Source organism: Diabrotica virgifera, chromosome 5 (assembly GCF_917563875.1).
Source record: "Diabrotica virgifera virgifera chromosome 5, PGI_DIABVI_V3a".
Classification (NCBI taxonomy): domain Eukaryota; kingdom Metazoa; phylum Arthropoda; class Insecta; order Coleoptera; family Chrysomelidae; genus Diabrotica; species Diabrotica virgifera.
Window position 1 is genome coordinate 235,875,492 of NC_065447.1, and position 26,384 is coordinate 235,901,875.

At 32.8% G+C, this 26,384-nt stretch overlaps 1 protein-coding gene across 4 annotated transcripts in view; it reads right to left on the reverse strand.

Moving 5' to 3' along the window:
* LOC114331754 (sodium/hydrogen exchanger 9B2) overlaps nt 1-26,384 on the reverse strand; it is a 264,063-nt gene that overhangs the window by 28,742 nt on the left and 208,937 nt on the right. For all 4 annotated transcript variants that reach the window (XM_050650887.1, XM_050650889.1, XM_050650885.1 and 1 more), the window contains one exon: nt 14,700-14,799. In XM_050650887.1, the coding sequence (XP_050506844.1) occupies nt 14,700-14,799 (100 nt within the window). The remainder of the gene's footprint in view (nt 1-14,699; nt 14,800-26,384) is intronic.

Genomic DNA, 26,384 nt, shown 5'->3' on the forward strand with positions numbered 1-26,384 from the left:
ATCAGAAGTGGCTACAAACGAAGAAATATACTTTCAGGAGGGAGGAGTAAATTATTAAAAATAAGGAAATTAAAAAATATAGAAAATTACCAGGAGAGGACGGAACACCGTCCTCTCCTCGAACAAACTCCTAAAGTACTCAGTTCTGTCAGATCTGGGGAGGACCCAGATCTGACAAAATAACTATTAAACCTAATACAGAAAGTAATAGAACAAACCACATTACCACAATCATGGAGATATACCTCTCTTCAAAAAGTGAGGCAAATCGGATCCTAAGATCTACACAGTAATTGCAAGGTGGAGAACATCGAGGACAAAGACGAAGAAGAAATAGAAGAGTAGAATGAAATATAAGCATAATGACAACAAACAGAGTAGTGAAGACGGCAAGAGATGCTTCCCCAACAGGAAGACGATCAGTAGAGAGACCACGAAAACGATGGAATGACAACTTACTGGAGACACACTGAAAAACAGACAGGGTCATATCTAGGGATGGCGGTTTTTGACAAAACACCGGTTTTCGGTTATACCGGTTTTTTTATTACGGTTTAACCTGGCGGTTATAACCGGCCAAAAAAACCGTTTTTTGGAAAAACAAAGTTACATTTACAATACACTTTAGTTTGCGATACTCCATTCGACTCGATATCAATATGATCAAAATTAGTACTATCGAAAGAACATGTATTACTTATAACACGTTTGTATATTTGTAGAATTTTAACATTTAATACTTCCTGTATGAGTGTATCGTTGTCAAAACGTAGCGAAATTCTTGGAGATTCGTATTCGTAATCAGTAATTCGATATTCATAGTCAGAGCATTATTTTTGGTAATCAGAAAAAGTGATTCACCCACACTTTCAATGTCAGGAGTTAAGTGTGAAAAATAGATTAATTCAACCAGATCACTTCTTATGTAAATATTATGATTACAAATACCTTTTCAAGGAAATATTATAATAAAACTTAATAATTATTGTTTCTGGCTGATGTGAGATTGCACTTTCAGTTTGCTTCTGTATTTTATAAAATAAAATAAAATTTGAATTATGGTTTTGTTTGGAATAATTACTTGAGAATATTAATTATGGTTGGGATCCAAAATAATACCTAACCTAATCCTAATCACCGTAAAAAACTAATAACCGGTTTTTACTTTAAAAAGAAAGAACCGGTTATAACCGGGACAAAAAACAACCGGTAAAACCGGTTATTGCGAAGTAAAAAAACCGGTTTTAGGTTTAAACCGGTAGGTTTTTCCCATCCCTAGTCATATCTACACAAGAAGAAATAGAACGTACTTTGTGTAAAGTGAATTTTAGCCATATTTACATCCGAAAAGCAGTGAGTTAAAAAAAAGCTTGAAATATAAGTCAATTCATTTTGATCATTTTTTGAGAGCTAACTTCGTTCATTTCTTTGTTTCATTTTCCAATTATTGTCTTTGATTCCATCTGCCGTCCTCAATATGTGAGAATGGTATTTAGAATGGGGCGATATATCGTCGAATTATACGAAAAGTATAAAGAAATAATAAATGGTAGAAATCTAATGTCTTTAAAAAAAATGGTAGGTTTAGATGGACTAGGTCTGTGTCAATATTACGCACCCAGACGAACCTTATTAGCGGTACCAGTAGAAAATAAGAGTAGAGATAGAGCAAGACTGAGATGGAGGGACGGTGTGGACTGTGTGGACGAGGTCGCGAGGAAGATTCGCGCAACAAATAGACAACGATTGACGATGGACAGAAACGACTGGCGAAATACACTGGGGAAAGTCTAGGCTTAAAATGGAGCGGTAGTACCACCAATGATGATAGTGATAACAAACTGTCAGATAAGACTTGATAACAATATTCTGAATTTGCTAAAGACGTACATCTACAAGTTTCACTTCCTTCTCTACCATCTGCGTACTTTGCGACCCTTCGTAATCTTGGATTAGTGTACTAAATAACTTAGCTAATTTTGCTACGTAAGATAAAAGCCAAAATAACTCAAGGACGTCAAAGGATATCGTATCTGATAAGTACCAGTAGAGGGGAATGACGACCGTGCATTTATTTAGAGCAGCTGTTATTTAGAGCAGAAAGTCTTCTTCTTCGTCTTCTTCTTCTTCTTCTTATTTTTATATAGACATTACTCTGTCTGTTTTTCAATGTGCCTCCAGTAAGTTGTCATTCCATTTTTTTCGTGGTCTTCCCACTGATCGTCTTCCTATTGGGGAACCGTCATTGTCATTCGGCTTATGTGGTCGTTCCATTCTACTCTTCTGCATTTCACCCAGTTATTAATGTTGTCCACCTTGCATCTCCTTCGTATATCTGCACTTCTAGCTCTATCCCACAGCATCTTACCATCGATTTTTTGCAATGTTTTCATCTCTGCTGTTTCTAGCATTCTTTTTGTCCTTTCTGTATCAGGTCGTGTTTCTGCCGCGTATGTCATTATTGGTCTGATGACTGTTTTGTAAATTCTGCCTTTCACTTCTTTTCCGATGTTTTTTTTTTTCTCCATATTGTTTCACTCAGGCAACCTGCGGCTCTGTTTGCTTTATTCATCTAATCTTCCACTTCTGTTTCGAGCTTTCCGTAGCTGCATAGTGTGATGCCTAGATATTTAAACTCCATGACTTTTTCTATTATTTGACCCTCCAGCTCTAATTTACACCTTATTAGATCTGCTATTATAACCATGCATTTAGTCTTTTTTGGGGAAATTAACATGTTAAATTTTCTAGCGGTTATATTAAATTCGTGCAGCATACGTTGTAAATCATCTTCACTTTGAGAGAATAGTATTGTGTCGTCTGTATAGCAGATTATTTTAAGTTGTTTTTCTCCCATTTGGTATCCTTTTTTAGTTCTTATTTTTTTATTATTTCGTCCATGATCAGGTTGAACAACACAGGACTCAGGGAATCTCCCTGTCTTATCCCATTGCCAGCTTCAATTGTTCAATTGTCTTGGTAGATATTTTCGATCGTTTTAATTATTCCTAGAGGTACCTTTCTTGCGTACAATAAATGGATAACGTCCTTTAATTTAACCCTGTCAAATGCCTTCTTAAGGTCCACGAAACATAAGTATGCCGGTTTGTTGTATTCTGACGATTTTTCTTGAATCTGCCTCATACGAGCAGAAAGTCGTGTGCACCAATATAATTTTCAACATCCACAGAGAATAAACAGCAACAAAAGAAGACAATATATTTATAGATGAAGAAGAAAAACTGAAGAGATAAAATCGAACTAAGCAAAGACGAAGAAGAATTTCCTTATTACGTTCGGTATTATAAGCACGTTTGGCGATTATATAGAAATATCTCTTTGTTGGTTATTTATAGAAGAGGGCCAGGCAGAAGAAGAATGTCATGGCTTAAAAATCTGAGAGAATAATTTATCAGATCCTCTGCATCCCTTTTCCGAGCTGCCGTCAACAAAATTACTATAGCCAATTAGATAGCCAAAGCTCGATAATCGAACACCGCGCGTGAAGACGAAGAAGAAGATTTTTAATACTGTAACGGCAGTTCCGTGAGATTTATTCCATTTATAAAAATTTCCTTGACGAAAAACAAGTAGTAGTAAAAAATTTATAACGTTCCAGATGCCATCAAAAAATCTCAAATTGTCTAGTAATGTCTGGAATGTCGGAAAATGTATAATATAAACGTAGGAAGTTTAACAGTTTAAAGAATAGTAATACTTGAGTTTTTGAAGTTGGTAGTTGTCATTGAGTTAAAGTTTTAATATTGTTGGTGTTGCAGTAAAAGTAATTTAAAGAAGAGTAATACATTTATAACACAGCCCAACAAAAAAAATTTTTGTCTTGCTGCCGAAAAAAAATCAACTGATTTTAGTTAATTCATCTGTGCTGATTCCAAAAATACAAACCTTTTCTTTGTATCAGCTCTAGTTTTCGAGATATAACATACTTATCAAATACTTAAATATTCTTACATTTCTGTATATTCCACCACTATAATTGCAATATGTTTATAAACAAAATTAACAAATTCTAAGACAAATGGGCAAATGAACAAAAGGGCCTATTTTGGTGTTCATGTATGAGATCAAATTAAATCCTGAGCTCCACCTGTAGTGTGCAAAAATTGTATTGAAAACTTGCGACAGTGGACGAAAGGACAACGAAAATGTTTAAATTTGGTTTTCCACTGGTATGGAGGGAACCAGAAAATCATTTTGACGATTGCTATTTCTGTCTTATGAATATAAAAGGCATTAATCGTAACAATCGACATACGTGAAGATACGTGGATTCAGCAATAAGACCAATTCCACATCAGCTTGAGCAGATATCCATTCCAATATTTAGCAGTCTACCTATGTTACCAGAGGATAATGCCGAAACGTTATTTGACGAACTGCAGACTAATAGATTTGAGGAAGACGACAGTGATTTTGAAGGGGATTCAACACGTCTTGAGTGCTTTACTCAGGAAGAGCTAAGCGATATTATCAGAAATTTGAACCTTCCAAAGGATTCTTCCGAGTTGCTTACCTCCAGAATAAAAGAAAAGAATGTTCTTCACCCAGACATCAAAATTACATACTACCGTAATAGAGATAAAATATATTTTGCCTTTTTTTCTCAGCAAGATGATATGGTTTTTTAAAGGACTGTTAGAAAAAATGGGTGTATCGGAGTATACACCAGATCACTGGTGTCTTTTTATCGACAGTTCCAAACGAAGTTTAAGGTGTGTCCTTCTACATAATGGCAACAAATATGGAAGTATACCAATTGGGCATTAGAGTGAAATAAATGCTCAACAATTTTAACAAACACGGTTGTCATATTATGAGTACTAAAATTCATTACCTCCACAGCCACTTAGACCGTTTCCCAGAAAATCTTCACCAAGATATCAAAACGATGGAAGTGGGGTATCAGGGAGATCGGGGTATCACATGATGGCGGATTACTGCTGGAGTCTTCAAAGGGACCGTACTTTTAAAGCCTTTGCAAGAAAATCATATAAAAGGAAGTTTTTAGGTGACACCGAATAACACATTTTTGTTGCGACGCTGCCGGTTAGGTTAGATGAAAAGTTAAGTTTTTTTGGCAGATATGTTTGATAATTTTTGTAGGTACATTATTGTACAATACATATTTTATTTTTTATTCGTATTTGGTTTATTTCATGGGTGGCAGCACTACATATGTAGGTGGTGCTGCGTTAAATTACCATATATGTTAGAAATGTGATATGTTATCGTATTTTCTGAAAACGATCTGATGGAACAAATCTGGTGCCATTTTTGGATTCAGCAGACCCAAATTACCTAGAAACAGTAAAAAAATTTCCGGCAGCAAACTGTGTGTTTACCAGTGTAATCTGTTGAATAGTGTTTTAAATTAGTTATTTCTGCTGAAGTATTTTCATCAATTCAAATTAAATACCTCGACAATTAGACCTGGATCCCGCGTACCAAAAAAAAATATTAATAGCAAGCTGAAAATTTGTTAAAAGATTAACGGTGTCTAGTCGGACAAACTTTTATGTACGGGAACACTGGAATAGGGAAAGTTTTAATTGTGGAACAGGTTACAGGTTTTTCGAACGTCAGACTACGAAAACATCTTATGTATTTTGTCGGACACAACTTCCAATTGATGTGTTATCCTTTCATTATACTCTGATGCAAAAATACCACCAACATAATTTCTGTCATTTGACATTATCTACGTGTCGGGCTTATTAAGATGCCTAACATATTTTTCGAACAAACATTTTTTCATATATTATATAAAGTTTGCTATTGAATAAACTTAAAAACAACCGCTAGTTTTCACAATCATAAACTGGTCAGGATGACAAGTTCCACAATTAAAATCACATTCCGCAATTAAAACCAGTCCTAAATACAAATTAGGAATTACTCTACTGTTTCCTCTGGTGTAATGGCCCGTTTTCACGTTACGTCTTATTGTACGTTTTGTGTGATAGGACAAATCCTATACAATAAAATGTGGCGTGTAAACAGCAAAACGTATGTCTTGTCGAATCGGAAAATGAAATCCAAGTATTGACAAAACGTACATTTTGTCGTACGTTTTGTATGACCCACAAAACGTACAAGAAAACGTAGCGTGAAAACGGGCCTATAAACTGACAAAATTGGAGCCTTGCTGAAAAATCCTAGAGTAAAACGATACGGATACAGATTTTCTACCCGTATTACTCTGGACACCGTAGATTTCCTTATACCAGTGGCCGCAGAAACAAGTCAAAAGGCCCATTTTCACGCTACGTTTTCTTATACGTTTTGTGGGTCATACCAAACGTACGACAAAACGTACGTTTTGTCCATACTTGGATTTCATTTTTCGATTCGACAAGACGTACGTTTTGCTGTTTACATGCCACATTTTATTGTATAGAATTGGTTCTATCACACAAAACGTACAATTAGCGTGAAAACGGGCCTTAATCGTCTTCAGGTCAAAAAATATGCTTGTCACGCTCTTCTACAACAAAACTATGTCGTGTAAAATTTGTCCCATTTTTCCTCACATTTACGATAAACTTATGGGTGAATAGTTTTTAGAAACAACAACTTTCAACAGTGACTTATCAAACTTGAGGCCCGTTTTTACGCTACGTTTTCTTGTACGTTGTGTGGGTTATACAAAACGTACGACAAAACGTACGTTTTGTCAATACGTGGATTTCATTTTTCGATTCGGCAATACGTACGTTTTGCTGTTTACACGCCACATTTTATTGTCTAGGATTTGTCCTATCACACAAAACGTACAATAAGACGTAGCGTGAAAACGGGCCTTTATATTAGTATTCGATCATCACATTCATCTTTTTGATTGAATTAATGTGGATAAATTACAGAGATCATTGACACATAATATAATACACTGAATATTATGCAAACGAGTACATAGAAGTTTTAACAGTACGGTAACGGATTATGAACATAAATATGCAAATTTTTATGAAACAATGTATCCATAATTAATTCGAATTTAAAATGAATTGATAACCTCATTACTTAATAAAATATAATATTTAATTCTAACTGAAACGAAAAGATATATACAAAGGTACGTGGATCTTTCCAGATGAAATAAAGGTAAATCAGATAGATCACGTTATGATTGAAGGTAACTCCATAAATATTATTTAAAAGGTAAGGTAGTTATACGAAAGGCAAAGACGGAAATTTAATTAGTGATCCAGTAGAATCATTTCGAAGAGATATTGAATGGTGGGGTGGAGCGCGAAGCAGTAGACAACTGTGTAGTTGGAGAAGATGAGATAGTTGAAAGGCAGCCTACTGAGGAGCAGATGGTAACAGCAATAAAGGAAATGAAAAATAACAGAAGCCCTGATCAAATTTTTCGGAGATCCTAATGCCAACGGATTGGTATGATGCCCGCATATTCCCGCTGCTTAAAAAGGGAGACAAACTGAAGTGTGACAACTATAGAGGCATAGCCTTACGAGATACTGTTTGCAAAATCTTGACGTATATTGAGAAAAACACTAAATTGTTATCAATCTTAGCCCTATTGAAATCACAGACAATATAAACGAAGCATGGGAAAAAATAAAAAATCATATAACTAGTAGTGCAAAAGAAGCCATTGGAGAAAGAACAATTGACTTAAACGGCGGCAGAAACCAAAAACCATGGTTCACACAGGAAGTCAAAGATTTAGCAAAAGAGAAGAAAGATGCATACGTAAGATATATTAACAATAGGACCCCAGAAGAGTATCAAAGATATAAATCAGAAAGAAATAGAACAACTAACAGAATCAAAGATCTAAAACAAATATATTGGGAAAAATTCTCAAATGACATGGAACATGATTTACGAGGAGGTCAAAGGAAGGTATGGAACATGTTGAGGAACAGGAAGAAGCCGGTTACCGAAGAATTACAAATTAACGCAATAAAACCAGAAGAATGGGTAACTCATTTCGAGAATCTATACAAAGACGATAACGACGATAATAATGAAGTACAAAGAAATGACCTACAGAACATTCACCAAGAAGAAACAGAGAATGACAACATCACCCAAGAAGAAGTAAACGAAGCAATCAAAAGATCAAAAAATAGAAAATCACCAGGTCCGGATAATATACCACATGAATTAATTAAATACGGATGTACAAAAATAATAGAAGAGATAACAACATTATACCAAAAAATTGTAAACAACATGACAGTACCAGAGGAATGGAGAGAGAGTATAACAATACCCATCTACAAGAAAGGCGTAAAGACAGATCCTACGAACTACCGAGGAATTACACTACTTAATTCTACATCAAAACTATTGACAAAAATTCTATCCCAAAAAATATATAAGAAATCCGGTGTATCGGAAGAACAACAGGGTTTTCGCCCAAACAGATCTACAATAGACGCTATTTTCATAATGCGACAATTAGTTGAGAAATCAATAAAATTCGACAAGCCCATGTTCACATGCTTTGTAGATCTGAAACAAGCATTCGATAGAGTACGATTAAAGGACGTGCTCAGTATCCTTGAAAAGAAAAACATAGGTCAGAGGTATAGAAACATAATCAAAGAGCATAGATCCAACAAAACACGAATTAAAACCACACACGGGCTCACGGAAGAAATCAAAATCAATGCAGGCATTAGACAAGGGGACAGCCTCAGTCCATGCCTATTTAATTTAATAATGGATGAAGTTATAGGTAGTGTTAACATAATGAATCAGGGATACAAAATGGGTAACCGAACCATGAGAATACTTTGCTACGCAGATGATGCAATCTTAATAGCCGAAAACGAAGATAACTTACAACGCCTACTACAAAAATTCAAAATAACCGCCGAAAAGTATAACCTGACACTATCCAAAGAGAAAACCCAATCGATGGTAATATCCAGGAACCCAATTAGATGTAAGTTAGTAGTGGACGACCATATAATTGAACAGGTAATGGATTGCAGATACTTAGGTGTGGAAATATCTAGCGACAGGCATCTGTGGCAAGAATCAAAACAGCAGGCAATGAAAGCAGCGAGAATATCTGGTTTCCTGAGGGATATAATCTGGCGGAATAAATATATGAGCACCGAAAGCAAAGTCCGCATTTATAAGACATGTGTTAGACCCGTACTGACATACGCAGCTGAGACAAGGGCCGAGACAACACAGACCAAACAGATAATGAAAACAACAGAGATGAAAACCCTAAGATCCATAAGAGGTATCACACTCAGAGATAGAGTACGAAACGAAGACACATTGACTAGGCGTTCAGGACGTAGTGAGATAAACAAGAGCGCGACGACGCATGTGGAGGGACCACGTAGATCGGATGGACCCTGAACGTATGGCGCATTGGGCGAAAACACAGAAGCCCAACACCAAGCGACCCATAGGAAGACCCAAAAAACGATGGTACGAGAGTTGGAGCTCCGGATCGCAGCAAAGACTGTAACAAAAGAAACAGGACATAGTCCTATTACAAGAAGAAGAAGAAGACTAAATTGTTATACGGAAATAATTCTACAAGAGCACCAAGCTGGCTTTAAAAAGGACACATCTAATATAGACCTAATATTCTCCTTACAGGAGATACAGACAACTTGTTATGAAAATAAAGTTCATGATAGAGTCGATAGAGTCAAAATGTATCGAGAAATGGAACATTTATGATAGAGTTGATAGAGTCATAATGTTTAAAGAACTGGAAAAAATTGATCAAACTAGTAAAAATACCCCTAAATAATTCTGACTGTGAAATTTCTTGGCACAGTCACATTTCAGATCAATTTACGGTTGCGAATGGCTCGAGACAGGGAGATTATTAATCTTCTTCTTCACGTGCCTTGTCCGTTCCGAAAGTGGGCAAATAACATGGCTATTCTGACTTTGTTTATGGCAGATATGAATAGTTTGGCAGATGACAATAATCGATCCCAAAAGAAAAGGTAGATCCAGAACCAGGTGGACTAATAAAGTGGAAGAAGACCTTAAACACGTGAAGGTAAGGGACTGAAAAAAAGCAAAAACAGAAGGAAATAGAGAAATATTGTTCATCAGGTCCTTTTGAGTAATTAAGAATTGTGCATGTACTTTTTTTTTTTTTTTTTTTTATTAATGGCTTTGACATAGTCAATTAGCCAGACTATTTGTTTTTTTTTTGTATGGTATTACAATAACAATTTTAAGTTAATATCTAAGCCTACTTATTATCTAAATTTACAGGGTGTTATAATATATTAATGAATACATTTTTCAATTTTGTGTGATATTTTTACAATTTTTAATTTTATTATCTAAGCCTATTTAAAATTTAAATTTACAGGACGTTACATATTCGTAAAGACATTTTAACGTCTGCTTATTTTTTGGAAAAAGAATTTCGTTTAAATTGACAGGTAAAGGACAATTTAGATCAATTAACTTTTCATACATCACTTTAATATTTTGTCTGTACTGTCCACACTCCAATATTAGGTGCTGTAGATCTCCCATTCCACCACAGGCGCAATATGGGTTATCACTGATACCTATGCTGTGTTTGTATGCTGGGGTGAGTGCGTGATTTGACCTCATTCTGTTTATTGTTTTTATAAATAGCCTATTTGATTCTTGTTTAAACCATCTCTCATTGGGAATTAGTGGTTGGCAATTTCTAAAATTTATTCCCGTTGTACTTTGGTTATATACACGTTGCCAATTTTGTTTGCAGTGGTTTTTACTGATATTATCTATATCGGTTACTGGTAGAAGTATGTTGTTTATGTTTCGTTTGGTTAAAGCTGCAGATTTAGCTAATTTGTCGACTTCTTCATTTCCAAATATTCCAGAATGTCCTTTAACCCAACAAATAATAATTGAACTGCCCGAGGAAGTAATATCATAATATAGACTCTTAATTTCTATCTCAATGTGGTTTAGACTTTTTGTCGATTGGATAGAAGTGAGTTTGTCCACAATACTTCTACAATCGGTGAAAATGATATAATTGTCCATACCAACAGAGGCTATATATTTTAGCGAAAGTAATAAAGCTGATAATTCGGCAGTATATATTGAAGCTTCATTAGGCAATCGGCATGATTCTTTGTATTCAGAATTCCAGTGATATATTGCACTTCCGGTTCTATTTTGAATTTTGGAGCCGTCAGTAAAAATATATTGAAACATAGGCCACTTGTCTTTAATTATTTTGTTGATAATACTGCCTGGAAGGTTTGAATCCATGTAATTTGTTTGTATTATCTTGGAAAAGAGAGTTTCAGGAGGTTTAGTGTAAATTGGAGGTATTTTATTTTTGTATATTTGGTGTTCATACATTGTCAATTTTCTATAGCTTTCAACGTATATGGGGGTTTTTTTAGTACACCAATATTTGTGGCTTAAATCTAATATATTCAAGTTACGAATAGTCCTTAAGTAGCTGACGTTTTTTGAAATAGCTCTAGCTACAAACTTATCTGTACAAAACTGTCTACGTAGAGTAAGTGGTGGTTCCTTAGCTTCAATCTCAATAATAGTAATAGGAGTAGATTTTAAGTAACCGAGACAGAGTCTCAAACATTTATTCCTTTGGATTTCAACTTTATTAAGATATCCTGTTGACGCAGACCCATATAAATGACAACTATAGTCGAAAATTGGTCGAATCATTGAGCGATAGAATAGCAATGCAATATTCGGGTCAGCTCCCCAACCGGTTCTACAAAAAGCTCTAAGGATATTCATAGAATTTTCTGATTTCTTTATAATATAATGAATTTGATCCTTCCATAACAATTTACGATCCAAATACGTCCCAAGATATTTAACACAATTTTTTATCGGAAATTCTATTCTATCTAATTTGAAGGTGCCTTGAGGAATTTGGCGTTTTTTGGAGAAAAAACAAATTTCAGTCTTTGTCGTTGATATGGATAAACCTAGAGAATGGTAATCATTTTTTACACAATCTAATGTAAATTCAAGTTGACGTCTACAAATGTCTAGAGAAGAATGGGAGGTGTACAACACAACATCATCTGCAAATTGTAAAATATTAGAGTGTGGAGGTACTATGTGTTCTAAATCTATATTGTACAATGAAAAAAGAAGTGGACTTAAAATACTACCCTGTGGTGTACCTATACTCGTTAACCTTGGTGGTAAAAGGTTCTCGTTTATTTTTAAGTAAGTCCATCTATTCTTGTACAAGGATACAATGAAATTTGAAATTTGAACTGGCATTCCAAGATCTACTAATTTTTTATAAAGAATGTCTAAATTGATGTTATCAAACGCTGAAGTTACATCTATAAATGCTGCAGCTGTCGACGCCTGATTTGTAAAATTGACCTGTAAAGAAGAGACTAGGGAAGTGAGAGCATCTTGTGTAGATCTGGATTTTCGAAAGCCGTACTGAGATTTGAGTTTTGTTTAAAATAATTGTAATTATGTAGTTAACGTTATGGTTATGTTTTAAAAAAATGCCCTAAATCTTAACGGCCTGTTGTGCGTATACATATATGCAGGGTGTTTCATAGGGAAACGGAAATACTTTAATTGTGAATAGAGGTCACCGAGGTGGTTCTGGGTATTCTATATTTTGTGCCCTACCGACTTTTACAACCGAGTTACAGGGTGTTATATCGATTTTGCCAATTTCTTTCCTAAGCCATAACTTTAGAACCACCCTGTATATTTTTTTGATATTTGGTACACATGTGTCTTATCCAAAACCCAAACGACCGACATACCAATCACAAGAGAAATCCAGGTCCGGATTAACAAAAAATTATAAAGTAATTGTGACCTTAAAACAACACCCTGTATATTGAAATTTTGAAAATCTGTTTGCATATTTGAAAAGAGCACAAAAACTAAGTCTAACCATTCGCTTCAATTTTTCGGCCAGACAATTTTATGACTTTAATTTTGAAATTATATTGAATTTTTTAAGAACTCTGACATTAAAAAGCAGGTATTATTAACTTTTAATTATAAATTATTAAAGCTATTGAATAAATGCTCATTTTAAAATTAATCAATACTTATTTACCACATTGTAACGACCCAATTATTAATCACAAGAAAAATCCAGGTCCGGATTAACAAAAAAACCTAAAGTAATTGTGATCTTAAAACAACACCCTGTATATTGAAATTTTCAAAATTTGTTTGGACATTTGAAAAGACCACAAAAGTCTGAGTTTATCGGTTTGCTTTAATTTTTTGTGAAGGAAATTTAATGACTTTAATTTTGAAATTAAATATATTGATACTTTTAAGAACACTGAAATTAAAAAGCAGATTTTTAAAGCATTTTTAACAAAAAATTATTAAAGTTATTAAATAAATACCCATTTTAAAAATAATCAATACTTATTTACGACATTCGAATGACCCACTTATAAATCACAACAATAATTCAGGTCCGGATTAACAAAACAATATAAAGCAATTGTAACCTTGAAACAACACCCTCTATATTGAAGAGCACAAAAAACTAAATTTAATCGTTCGCTTCAATTTTTTGGCCAGACAATTTAATGAATTTAATTTTGAAATTATGTCGAAATTTTCAAGAATTCTGGGAACTCATAATAAAAAAAATCGATATAATTTCAAAAGTAATATTATCATTAAATTGTCTGCACAGAAAATTAAAGCGGGACATTAAACTTAGTTTTTCGTGCTCTCTTCAGGTGTTTTATCAAGGGTACAATTACTTTGTATTTTGTTGTTAATACGGACCTGGATTTTTCTTGTGATTAGTAAGTGAGTCCTTCTAACGCAGTAAATAATAACTGATTATTTTTAGAATCAGCATTTATTCATTAACTTGAATGATTTATTATTAAAAGTGCTTTAAAAACCTGCTTATTAATTTCAGGGTTCTTAAAGTTTTGAATATATTTAATTTCAAAATTAAAGTTAATAAATTTTTGCACAAAAAATCAAAGTGAACCGATAAACTCGGATTTTTGTGGTCTTTTCAAATGTGCAAACAAATTTTGAAAATGTCAATATACAGGGTGTTTGTTTCAAGGTCACAATTACTTTAGGTTTTTTTGTTAATCCGGATCTGGATTTTTCTTGTGATTAATAGTTGGGTCTTTCCAATGTGGTAAACAAGTATTGATTCATTTTAAAATGAGTATTTATTTAATAACTTTAATAATAATTTATAATTATAAGTTAATAATACCTGCTTTTTATGTTGAGTTCTTAAACAATTCAATATAATTTTAAAATTAAAGTCAAAAAATTATCTGGCCGAAAAATCGAAGCAAACCATTAGACTTAGTTTTCTGTGCTGTTTTCAAATGTGCAAACAGATTTTTAAAATTTCAATATACAGGGTGTTTTTTTAAGGTCACAATTACTTTATAATTTTTTGTGAATCCGGACCTGGATTTTTCTTGTGCTTAGTATGTCGGTCGTTTGGGTTTTGAATGAAACATATGTACACCAAATATTAAACAAATATACAGGGTGGTTCTAAAGTTATGGCTTAGGAAAGAAATGAGCAAAACCGATAAAACACCCTGTAACTCGGATATAAAAGTCGGTAGGGCAAAAAATTTAGTACACCTAGAACGGCCTCGGTGACCTCTATTCACCATTGAAGTATTTCCGTTTCCCAATGAAACATCCTGTATAATAAAATAAAATTTAATTCTAAATATTACCTATCTTCGTGTACTGTGTCTGCAAATCGAGTCCTAGAATATACAGAATCTGTAGTTGAATGCTTTTTAAATCTATATTCTCCATTTTGTCTGCCGGTATCTAAAAAGAAAAAAATAATGATACCTTTATAACTGACATTAGAATTGAAGATCCTTTCTGAAGCTGTTTTTAAGATTGATATTAAACAACAGAAATGACCCAAAGCAGACGTTAGGTATCAATTTTAAATAAAAATATATAAAGAACGCATTAGGGGGCTATTTGGATGCCAGCACGTCCGCTCGTTCTCTACGTGTAAGAGTGTATACTAAAACTTTGCAGAAATTATCAGTAGCGTATACTCTCACTAACATTAAAAAGGGTCTATAAGGACCCATAAAAAAGAATATTTTACACATAATTACAAAACAAAATACGGAAAAATATTGTTATTTCATTTATAGAAGTGAAACTTCCGATTCTTGTTCTTTTAGTGACTACTGTGTAGCATTTTTGTTTTGCATCCTGTATAAGGTTTTAGTTTGGCGTCACACATTTAAATATTTGAAAGAGAGTTTTTCATAAATATTTGAATTGCATCAAAACAGCTTTAAACGAGAATAAACAAAATTTAAATGTTTATTTACTCAGCCCAAATTGCCTTGGGTAAATCTCGTCATTATTTTTAAATCATTTAAATCTATGTAAAAATTCTTATTTAACGCTTTTAGCATCTTTTAGCTTTTCTTGCATCTCAAGAATAAGCACAACAATTGTTAATTTACATTGACAAAAGCCAAGAAGCGGCATCAAATTTCCCATTAGGTGAAAATCGCCGGTTGGTAGATTTATTTTCCGGGAAAAGAGATAATTTTTTGGTCAGTCAAGTGGTACTGGGGTTGTCCCAGCAAGCTAGCAATATTTAGGATATCACCACGCTCTGACAAGGGCTTAAGAAATGAGGAGGATATGACTTTAAGCTATATAATATCTAAAAGCATGTGTGTAATGAAAAAGACATTAACTACCATTAAACGAAACCATTTAATGGGAATAAAATTAATTAAGATAGCTATGATGGTAACCAACGTTATGAAAGGACATGGTACATGAAGTAGAAGATCTAAAGGGAGCAAAATATGTAAACCAGACACTAGAATCAAATGCGATAAAAAAGTTATAGGCGTGCAACTGGTAGGTACCATAAAACGAGATAAGACTAAAGATTATAATAATATATGGTTCTCAAGTTATGTTTCATTTTCCACAAAATAAAAACAGAAACGTTGTTGAATGGGTTGCATATGTGAGTTCATTTTAAATGAAGTAAAGAAACACAGACTTACTCACAATAATTTAATAATACTTCGACGACCGGTTTCGATCTCTACAATATTCAGATCATCTTCAGGTCGTCGTTACAAGTAGTTAAATGCTACAATTAAAGAAAGCCAGAGATAGAACATTGTCAGGTTGTCTCAAAATGTAAATAAAAAGCCCAAAAATTTTTGAAAAGTATGCAACTGTTGGCATTTCAGAACAACAAACTGATACATACGTATGCACACATATGAGAAACAAGTACTCATAAGCACGCATACGCACATAGATGCATGCGGTTTATGACTATTTGTTGAATTAAGTTAAATTTTAAAATTATTAAAAACTTTTTTCTAAAAAACTAAGAAACTATATAATTTTGATCCACTTACATGCCGTTACAAGGGATGCTTTGTAAGTTCATCGATAACATGTTTAAACGTCCAAATTATGCTAATAGGATAGCTTGGTGAGAGACTGGGTAAGCGGACATGCTTCGTAAGTCAAAACACAGTGAATTGGAATGGATCCTGAAGGCAGATGTGTGTTGTGAAACAGAGACAGATGTATTAGTTATGGGAAAGACAACGTTCAGGTGGGAATGTTCATAAATGCAGCTGCATAAGTCTATTTACACCTCAGCTGCATTTATGAACATTCCCACCCGAACGTTGTCTTTCACATAACTAATACATCTGACTCTATCTCACAACACACATCTGCCTTCAGGATCCATTCCAATTCACTGTGTTTTGACCTACGAAGCATATCCGCTTACCCAGTACCTCACCTAGCTATCCTATTAGCATAATTTGGACGTTTAACCCATTTATGCCCACAACTATTTTTGTCAAATATATCAATGATTTTCTCAAGAAGGTAATAAAATGCCCTAAAATGCATTGAAAAATAACTAAAAAAAATTTTCAAAAACTGATTTTTGAAAAACATTCTTGGTCGTTAACGACCCGTTAGGCACATAGGGGTACAAAATAAAAATAATTACTTTTATGCAATAACAGTTTATTTTAGTTTATTTTTATAACAATGAAGCAGGCATAGATTAATTATATTAATTAAGGCTTAAAATAGTTTGTGTGATAATTTTGGAAGAATTTATCGTGGAGTGGAATTTCATATTATCGCATGCTTTTGTAGTTTTATTTGAACATACAGGAAATATCCTTCTTTGAGCACCAGTAATAATTAGATGCTGTGTTGATGGGGATGCAGCAGAAATTATTGCTATATTTTGATGTCATATAGAACGGATAGAACGACTTTTAATAGTTAGATAATAACATACGAACTATATTATATCTTCTAAATTCTAAGTTGCCATTTTTAAATCAAAACTGTCATGCTAGTGTCCAAGCATTAGTTAAACAAACATCCAGTACCCATATCCATATTGGAAAGTACCATTTTTTTCCACGCATTTTTATACTGTAGTTCGAAATGTTGTTGTCCATCAAGTCGACTACGGCCATAAATTTGTTGTATTACGAAATTACAAATGGTTGATCTATTTGAATTTTTAGTTTTTCTTTTGGTGAATATCCGCTTGCTTTTTGGATTGGCTCCGTTCCATGCTCATTAGATAACATGTCTATACAACAATTGCAGACATAAACCGTATGTACCAATAAAAGTAGTCGATTTTTTTGGTCCAGAAGGCATCAAAACATGATTGTTGTGAAATTCTGACTTAAGCCATTTCTCCCAAACATCAGAGATTTATCATCCGATCTAGTGTCACTATTTTCAATCTATTTCCTCCAGACTTTCTGGACTTTCTGCCGTAGATAATGGTTTCTTACTAAAAAACATTTTCTCATTATGATATGTCATGTGCCCAACGGGTCGTTAGCGACCCATCAAAATATAATATTATATTTATGACATATATCTAATTATTTTCATACTAAATCCACGAGGAAAATAAACTTCCTGTAGCTGGCTGTATACCATAAATCACAAAAATACCAAGTTTCTTGTAAAAGGTATATATTAAAATACCCTAAATAATTGTCACAATACAAAACGTTTTCGGATTAAGGAATCCATCATCAGTGTTTAAAAGTCCTAAAATTAAGTATAACCTAATGAAATGAGATAAAAGTTAAAATTGACAGAGGTTTTCAAGAACAAGAGGTCATACTTACAAAATTTGCATGCCTGAGCCACCAAAATGTATAGGGTAAAAACCCTTTAAATGTAAATAATAAAGATATTTTACATATTTATATAAAATTCATCGGATGTTATAGATAAACCTGGATGTTACCCAAGGCAACACAGGACTCTCCCCACGTGGTTGGAACTTTTTTTGGAGAAAACCTCACATATTGGATTTCAATGGCCAACTGACAAGTGAATTCAAGAGCAACCCGAAATGACATCAAGAACTGTCAATGTAACCTAGTTGTAATATTACTTCAGCCACAACGTTAAAGATTAATTTAAATGTTTTAAGATAAAAAACAGTATCAAATTTACAAATAGTAAAAATAAAAGATGTTCACAAAATATGAAAGATTTTTTTTCCCTAGAAATAATGCATTAATTAAGTATTCAAAATAGGGAAATGAAATGTTTACGTTACAGGAAGTTATGCAGTCAACAATACCAATAGGTGTTGTATTAGTGGTATGAAATTGTCAATACGATTAGACAAATAATGTATGTGTTCCTAGTATAAGGCCTTTACCATTATTTGTCTAATCGTATTGACAATTTCATACCACTAATACAACACCTATTGGTATTGTTGACTGCATAACTTCCTGTAACGTAAACATTTCATTTCCCTATTTTGAATATTTAATTAATGCATTATTTCTAGGGGAAAAAAAATCTTTCATATTTTGTGAACATCTTTTATTTTTACTATTTGTAAATTTGATACTGTTTTTTATCTTAAAACATTTAAATTAATCTTTAACGTTGTGGCTGAAGTAATATTACAACTAGGTTACATTGACAGTTCTTGATGTCATTTCGGGTTGCTCTTGAATTCACTTGTTAGTTGGCCATTGAAATCCAATATGTGAGGTTTTCTCCAAAAAAAGTTCCAACCACGTGGGGAGAGTCCTGTGTTGCCCTGGGTAACATCCAGGTTTATCTATAACATCCGATGAATTTTATATAAATATGTAAAATATCTTTATTATATACATTTAAAGGGTTTTTTACCCTATACATTTTGGTGGCTCAGGCATGCAAATTTTGTAAGTATGACCTCTTGTTCTTGAAAACCTCTGTCAATTTTAACTTTTATCTCATTTAATTAGGTTATACTTAATTTTAGGGCTTTTAAACACTGATGATGGATTCCTTAATCCGAAAACGTTTTGTATTGTGACCCCTATTTAGGGTATTTTAATATATACCTTTTACAAGAAACTTGGTATTTTTTTTTATTTTATTTTCATACTATTAATATTATAATGTGTTAATACAACTTATGTTTATCTATATAAAATGAATTTAAATAATAAAATGATTTATTTAAATGTACTTACACACGTTTGAATGAAGCCATGCTGCGAACCTTAGTCAAGTTCTATTTTGATGTACACTCTACGAACACTACGAGCGAAATAAGCGGTTTTGCACTAAATAAACTGCTTACTTGCATAGTCAGGAATGAATTTGTAAACTAACAGCGACTGGTAAATTCGACATATTTGTTTAGAACATATTTTTGTCAGTTGGGTCGTTAACGACCCGTTGGGCATAAATGGATTAAACATGTTATCGATGAACTTAAAAAGCATCCCTTGTAACGGCGTGTAAGTGGATCAAAATTATACAGTTTTTTAGTTTTTAAGAAAAAAGTTTTTAATAATTTTAAAATTTAACTTAATTCAACAAATAGTCATAAACCGCATGCATCTATGTGCGTATGCGTGCTTATAAGTACCTTTTTCTCATATGTGTGCATACGTATGTATCAGTTTGTTGTTCTGAAATGTCAACAGTTGCATACTTTTCAAAAAATTTTGGGCTTTTTATTTACATTTTGATACAACCAGACAATTTTCTAACTCTGGCTTTCTTTTATTGTAGCATTTAACTACTTGTAACGCCGACCTGAAGATGATCTGAATATTGTAGAGATCGAAACCGGTCGTCGAAGTATTATTAAATGATTGTGAGTAAGTCTGTGTTTCTTTACTTCATTTAAAAACAGAAATATTTACAGGTTACATAGTCGGTTCACTCATTATGACAATATCTTGACAGAGCCATTGTCAAAAACATACAACACAAAAATTCCTACCGCATACTGTTGCAGACTTCTTTACTAAAATCTTTAGAAAGAAACACGTTTAAAATTTGTTTTAAGCAAAGCAGTTGTTACAAAAAATAATAAAACGGAGGAGCAGAAATTTGGACAGCTTTTTAGCAACATAACTAGCGAATTAAGCATCAGAGTTTGCTGTGGGACTCTGAGGGCCTCACCTATTTGTCTATAATATAATATATAACTAACATTTCTAGGAAAGTGCCATGTGTCATCCACAGGGAATGTTGACAAAAATATATTCCCGGGATATCCAGCGAGTCCAAAGAACTAATTAGCCTAATAAAATAAAAAAAATCAAAATGTAATTTCGTACAGGTTGGAATAAATTTTATATCAAAGTTTAGATGAATACAAAAGATATTTTCAAAAAAGTATCCAAATCATATGAGGGGATCATAGTTTAAATAATTAAAAAGTGGTGATTTTTGCACAATATTTACTTTTTTAATTTCTGAGGTAATTTACATTTTAATGAAGGTCTTTAGGGTTTTTTTTCTACAAAGCTGACGGACAAATCTTTCACCTAAGACTTAATAAATTAAATTTGACCCCCTATTTATTTAAATAATTATATACAAAACTTTAAAAATCAAATTTGCAACAAAATTTTTTTTGCGTTTTCAATGAGCACTATAAATTTATTTTATTTAATAGGAGAAGTTGCACTATGTTACCAGTGTTAAGCAAAAAAAAATTGGTTAAAAAATATTTAATAATTTATGAGATATTGAATTTGTTTTTCAATTGTTACTATATTTTCAATTGCAAAAACGCGGTTGTTACTAAAAAAATATAAACCTGCTTAAAATCTCATTACTTTTATTTTTCTACATAATTTCGATAAATGTATCGATAAGTTCAACTTTCAATTTAACACCCCTCTAAAATGACATTTGAAAATTGTTCTAATTTGTTTATACATAATTTGTTTTTTAATAACGTCGCAGGGATTAAATATTTTGAAATTATTTTCCAAAAATCGGGTTCCTAGGAATTTTTTACTAATTAACAAATTTTTTTGTCGTTTTTTCTTCTTTTTTTCCTTATAGTAAAAGATATAATTTTGCTTATAGAGGGGGTTTCATTAAGAATGTCCAATCTCTGAGTTGTCGATTCTAGACTTCAAAATATTAAGATTTAACCAAAATCACTTAAATAAAATATGGTTCCTTATTGAGTTAGGTGTTTTATTTAAAAATTTAAAAATTATTTTTGCTCGGTATTTTAAAACTATTCGACATATCCTTTTCAGACTTGGTAGAAAGTGTAGGTATTATACACCCTATGAAACATGAAATTATGTTAAGTACAGGTTTCCGGCTATCACCAGAGGCGTACGACTGGCGGACAGGGGAAAGCAAATGGTTGACCCTTCCCAAATTCTACGTAACTGGTGAAATTTCCATTTTAGCATAATTTTTAAATTCTGCAATACTGTCTATGTATACTTGTCTAGTTTTCGATATATTTGAAGTTAAACATTTACAGGCACAGTTATTTAGTTATTTTGATTAATACATTGAGCCTCTTAATTTTTAGTTTCAAATATCTCAAAAACTAATGATTTTATCGTTAAGAATGAATAATATACTCTTCACTCTTAACGATAAAATCATTAGCTTTCGAGATATTTGAAATTAAAAATTAAGTGGCACAAAACCTTAATCAAAATAAAATAACTGTGCCGTTACATGTTTAACTGCAAATATCTCGAAAACTAATGACTTTATCGTTACGAATGAAGAGTAAGTTATTTACATTGAGAGTATGGGACAATCTAAAAATTGCGCTAAAATGGCAATTTCGCCAGTGACGTAGAATTTGGGAAGGCTCAACCATTTGCTTTCCCCTGTCCGCCTGTCGTACGTCTCTGGCGATAGCCGGAAACCTGTATTTAACATAATTTCATAGGGTGTATAGTACCTACACTTTCTACCAAGTCTGAAAAGGATATGTCGAATAGTTTTAAAATACTGAGCAAAAATAATTTTTAAATTTTTTAATAAAACACCCTGTAACTCAATAAGGAGCCATATTTTATTGAAGTGATTTTGGTTAAATCTTAATATTTTGAGGTCTAGAATCGACAACTCAGAGATTAGACATTCTTAATGAAACCCCCTCTATAAGCAAAACTATATCTTTTAATATAAGAAAAAAAAAGAAGAAGAAAAAACGACAAAAAAAATTTCTTAATTAGTGAAAAATTCCCAGAAACCGGATTATCGGAACAGAATTTCAAAATGTTTAATCCCTGTGACGTTATTAAAAAAAAAATTATAAACAAATTAGAACAATTTTCAAATGTCATTTTAGAGGGGAGTTAAATTGAAATTTGAATTTATCAATACATTTATCGAAAACAGACATAAAAAATAAAAGTAACAAGGTTTTACACAGTTTTATATTCTTTTGGTAACAACCGCGTTTTTGCAATTGAAAATATAGTAACATTTGAAAAACAAATGAAATATCTCATAAATTATTAAATATTTTTTAACCAATTTTTTTTTTGCTTAATACTGGTAATATAGCATAACTTTTTCCGATTAAATAAAATAATTTATAGTGCTTATATAAAACGCAAAAAATACTTTTTTGCATATTTGATTTTTAAATTTTATATTATAATTATTTAAATAAATTGGGGGTCAAATTTAATTTAGTAAGTCTTGAGTGAAAGATTTGTCCTTCAGCTTTGTAGGAGAAAACCCTAAAGACCTTTATTAAAATGTAAATTACCTCAGCAGTTAAAAAAGTAAATATTGTGCAAAAATGACCCCTTTTTAATTATTTAAACAATGATCCCCTCATATGATTTGGATACTTTTTTGAAAATATCTTTTGTACTCACCTAAACTTTGATATAAAACCAACCTGTACGAATTTACATTTTGATTTGCATGTAGTGTAATCTTATTTTACTAGACTAAATAGGTTTATTCGTAAAACGATCAGCAACCGTTGCCAACCGTCAGACGCATGCGAGTTCGTAGTCTACGAACTCTAACTGCTAACTGCGCAGCGCTAACTGTTAACTGCGCATGCGTCTGATGGTTGGCATAGGTTGCTGATCGTTTGGATCGTACTACGAACAAATCTATTGATAACTTACGAAACCCTCTTAGCAGCTGACCATTTCAGCCAAGAAACGGTTGACTGCGGAGCAGAGATGCGCAGACTTGGCAGACCTACGCCAGCGAGTAACCGCGAAGAGTAACGCGTTTGCTGACCGTTGACTAAAACATGATGGTGTGACCACTTCTCGGCAGTTTTTGGACATGATGAAGCCCAATCTGTCTAACATGGGCAAGACAATGAATCGTCTCGAAAGAGCATTATGACAATGGCAAAAATTCATGAATTTGGCTTCGACTTGCTTTCTGCTCCGGCACCCTCCGACCCTATTATTTATTCCCAAATCTGAAGAGATGGCTGTAAAATAAAAAATTCATCTCGAAGAAGAGACAATTGACGAAACAAGACCCTAATTTTCACAGCTTCCAGGGTCGTATTATTTGGACAACATAAAGAAGTTAGAAAATCGTTGGATTCGTTGTGTTGAGCTAGAAGAAGAATCCATCGAATAAAATAAATGACTTTTCTGGAAAAACTTAATTTTAATTGCAAACGAGATTACTTATCAGACTACCTATAGGTCTGGATCCCGCGTATGAAAAAAAAAGTTGATTAATAGCAAGCTGAAAATTTGTTAATAGCTTAAGGGTGTCTAGTCGGATAAACTTTGATATATGGGAACACTGTAAAAGGGGCAGTTTTAATTGTGGAACAGGTTAAAAATTTGGAACGGTCAGACCATGAAAACGGCACATTTATTTTGTCCGACAGAACAGACTTAAACTCTCCGAAGAGAGATTAAACTCTCATGCAAAAATCAGACCGCTATTTATCACCTGTCATATTTCCTGTCACTTGACATATTCTACATGTTCCACTCATTAAAACGCCCATTTGGTGACAAATATCAGTCTGATTTTTGCATGAGAGTTTAATCTCTGTTCGAAGAGTTTAAGTCTGTTCTGTCCGACAAAATACATGTGCCGTTTTCGTGGTCTGACCGTTCCAAATTTTTAACCTGTTCCACAATTAAAACTTCCCCTGTTCCAGTGTTTCCATATATCAAAGTTTATCCGACTAGACACTCTTAAGCTATTAACAAATTTTCAGCTTGCTATTAATCAACTTTTTTTTCATACGCGGGATCCAGACCTACTAGTATGATACGTACCAACAACAACATTTTTCCACGAAAACCAGTACAATTAGAAACTGTCAAATCTAGGTTATTATTAATTAATTAAAGTTGACGAAACTCATAGACCTGGATCCCGCGTACCAAAAAAAAGTTGATTAATTCATAGCAAGCTGAAAATTTGTTAATAGTTTAACTGTGTTGTCGAACAAACTTTGATGTATGGGAACATTTGAACAGGGGAAGTTTTAATTGTGGAACAGGTTAAAAATTTGGAACGTCAGATTACGAAAGCGTCTCATGTATTTTGTCGGACTGAACTTCCAATTGATTTGTTACCATTTCATTAAACTCTCATGTAAAAATCAGACTGGTGTTTTTCACCAACTGCGCATTTTAATGAATGGAACACGAAGAACATGTCAAATAACAGGAATTATATTAGTGGTAAATAGCAGTCTGATTTTTGCATGAGAGTTTAATGAAACGGTAACAAATAAATTGTTAGTTCTGTCCGACAAAATACATGGGGCGTTTTTTCGTAATCTAATTTTCCAAATTTTTAAACTGTTCCACAATTAAAACTTCTCCTGTTCCAGTGTCCCCGAACATCAAAGTTTGTCCGACTAGACACCGTTAAGCTATTAACAAATTTTCAGCTTGCTATTAATAAACTTTTTTGGTACGCGGGATCCAGGCCTATCACGCATATTGTCATTAAAAGCGACTACTTGTCTAGTAGCTTATAGGCCAATCAAGTTAGGTTTTTACTAGACATAACGGAAAAGACGAGGTTTGACAGTTGAAATGTGTAGTATGAGATATTACAAAAAGACTACCATCTTGGGATTCATCAATTTTTTAGTGGAACATTTTTTAAATGAACAATCAAAACGTCAAACTCCGTTTTTTGCTCATAACTTAAAAACTTGTTTATTTAGAAATTTGACGTCCACAGGTAACTTTTTCAGAAAAAAAGGATACATCGAATGAGATACGCTAGATGAAAATCGGTTAATAAATAAAAAAGTTATTGCAAAACGGATGACAAAATCACTGTTTTTGAATATTGTTAATAACAATTTTATTGTTTATTAAAATATGTTTTAATATACCTAAAATTGAGGGCATTATGGTGTTTGAATGGTGTGAAAAAAATGGTCCAGATCTGTTTAATAGATTTCGCAAAATTGAATTTGTTTATAAATTTTTTTGAAAAACGAGCTAATTTCTGAGGCTGGTCCAGTTAATATGGCTGAATGTATCTCAATAATCCGGGGCTCATTTCCTTCGTTAAGATGTATACTAATAGCCTATGAAAAAAAATCAGTGTGTGTACTTTGTACGCACGTAAGAAGTTATACTTCTATTATATGGTTTCAACGAAATCAATATACTTTAAACAGTTTCTCTACTATTTTCCAAAAATTTTTATTAAAACAATACCAAAAATTAAAAAAAAATAAAAGAATAACACACACAAACACATTGAAAAATGCCACAAATGATTTCTGAACAATAATTGTTGCCAAAAATTTTAATTAAATAGGTATTTTCTGAAAAAAATTATATAATAATATACTTACAATCATAAAATCTATAAAAAAAATAAAAAAATGATATAACTTGCATTGGGCTTGAACCTACTTCCCGTGTATCCCGCCGTACGAGAGTCGAAGCGATTTCAAACTGCACCACCTTCGCGTATACGTCATGTGGGAATATACACAAACTGAACAACTTTTTGACATTTTGTTTATATGAATTTTTATTAGTTTGATTTTTGTCGAATTAAAATACAGCAATATATAGAGTAAGAAAACGATACATTAGATGAAAATTTGTAGAAAGTTTGTTCGT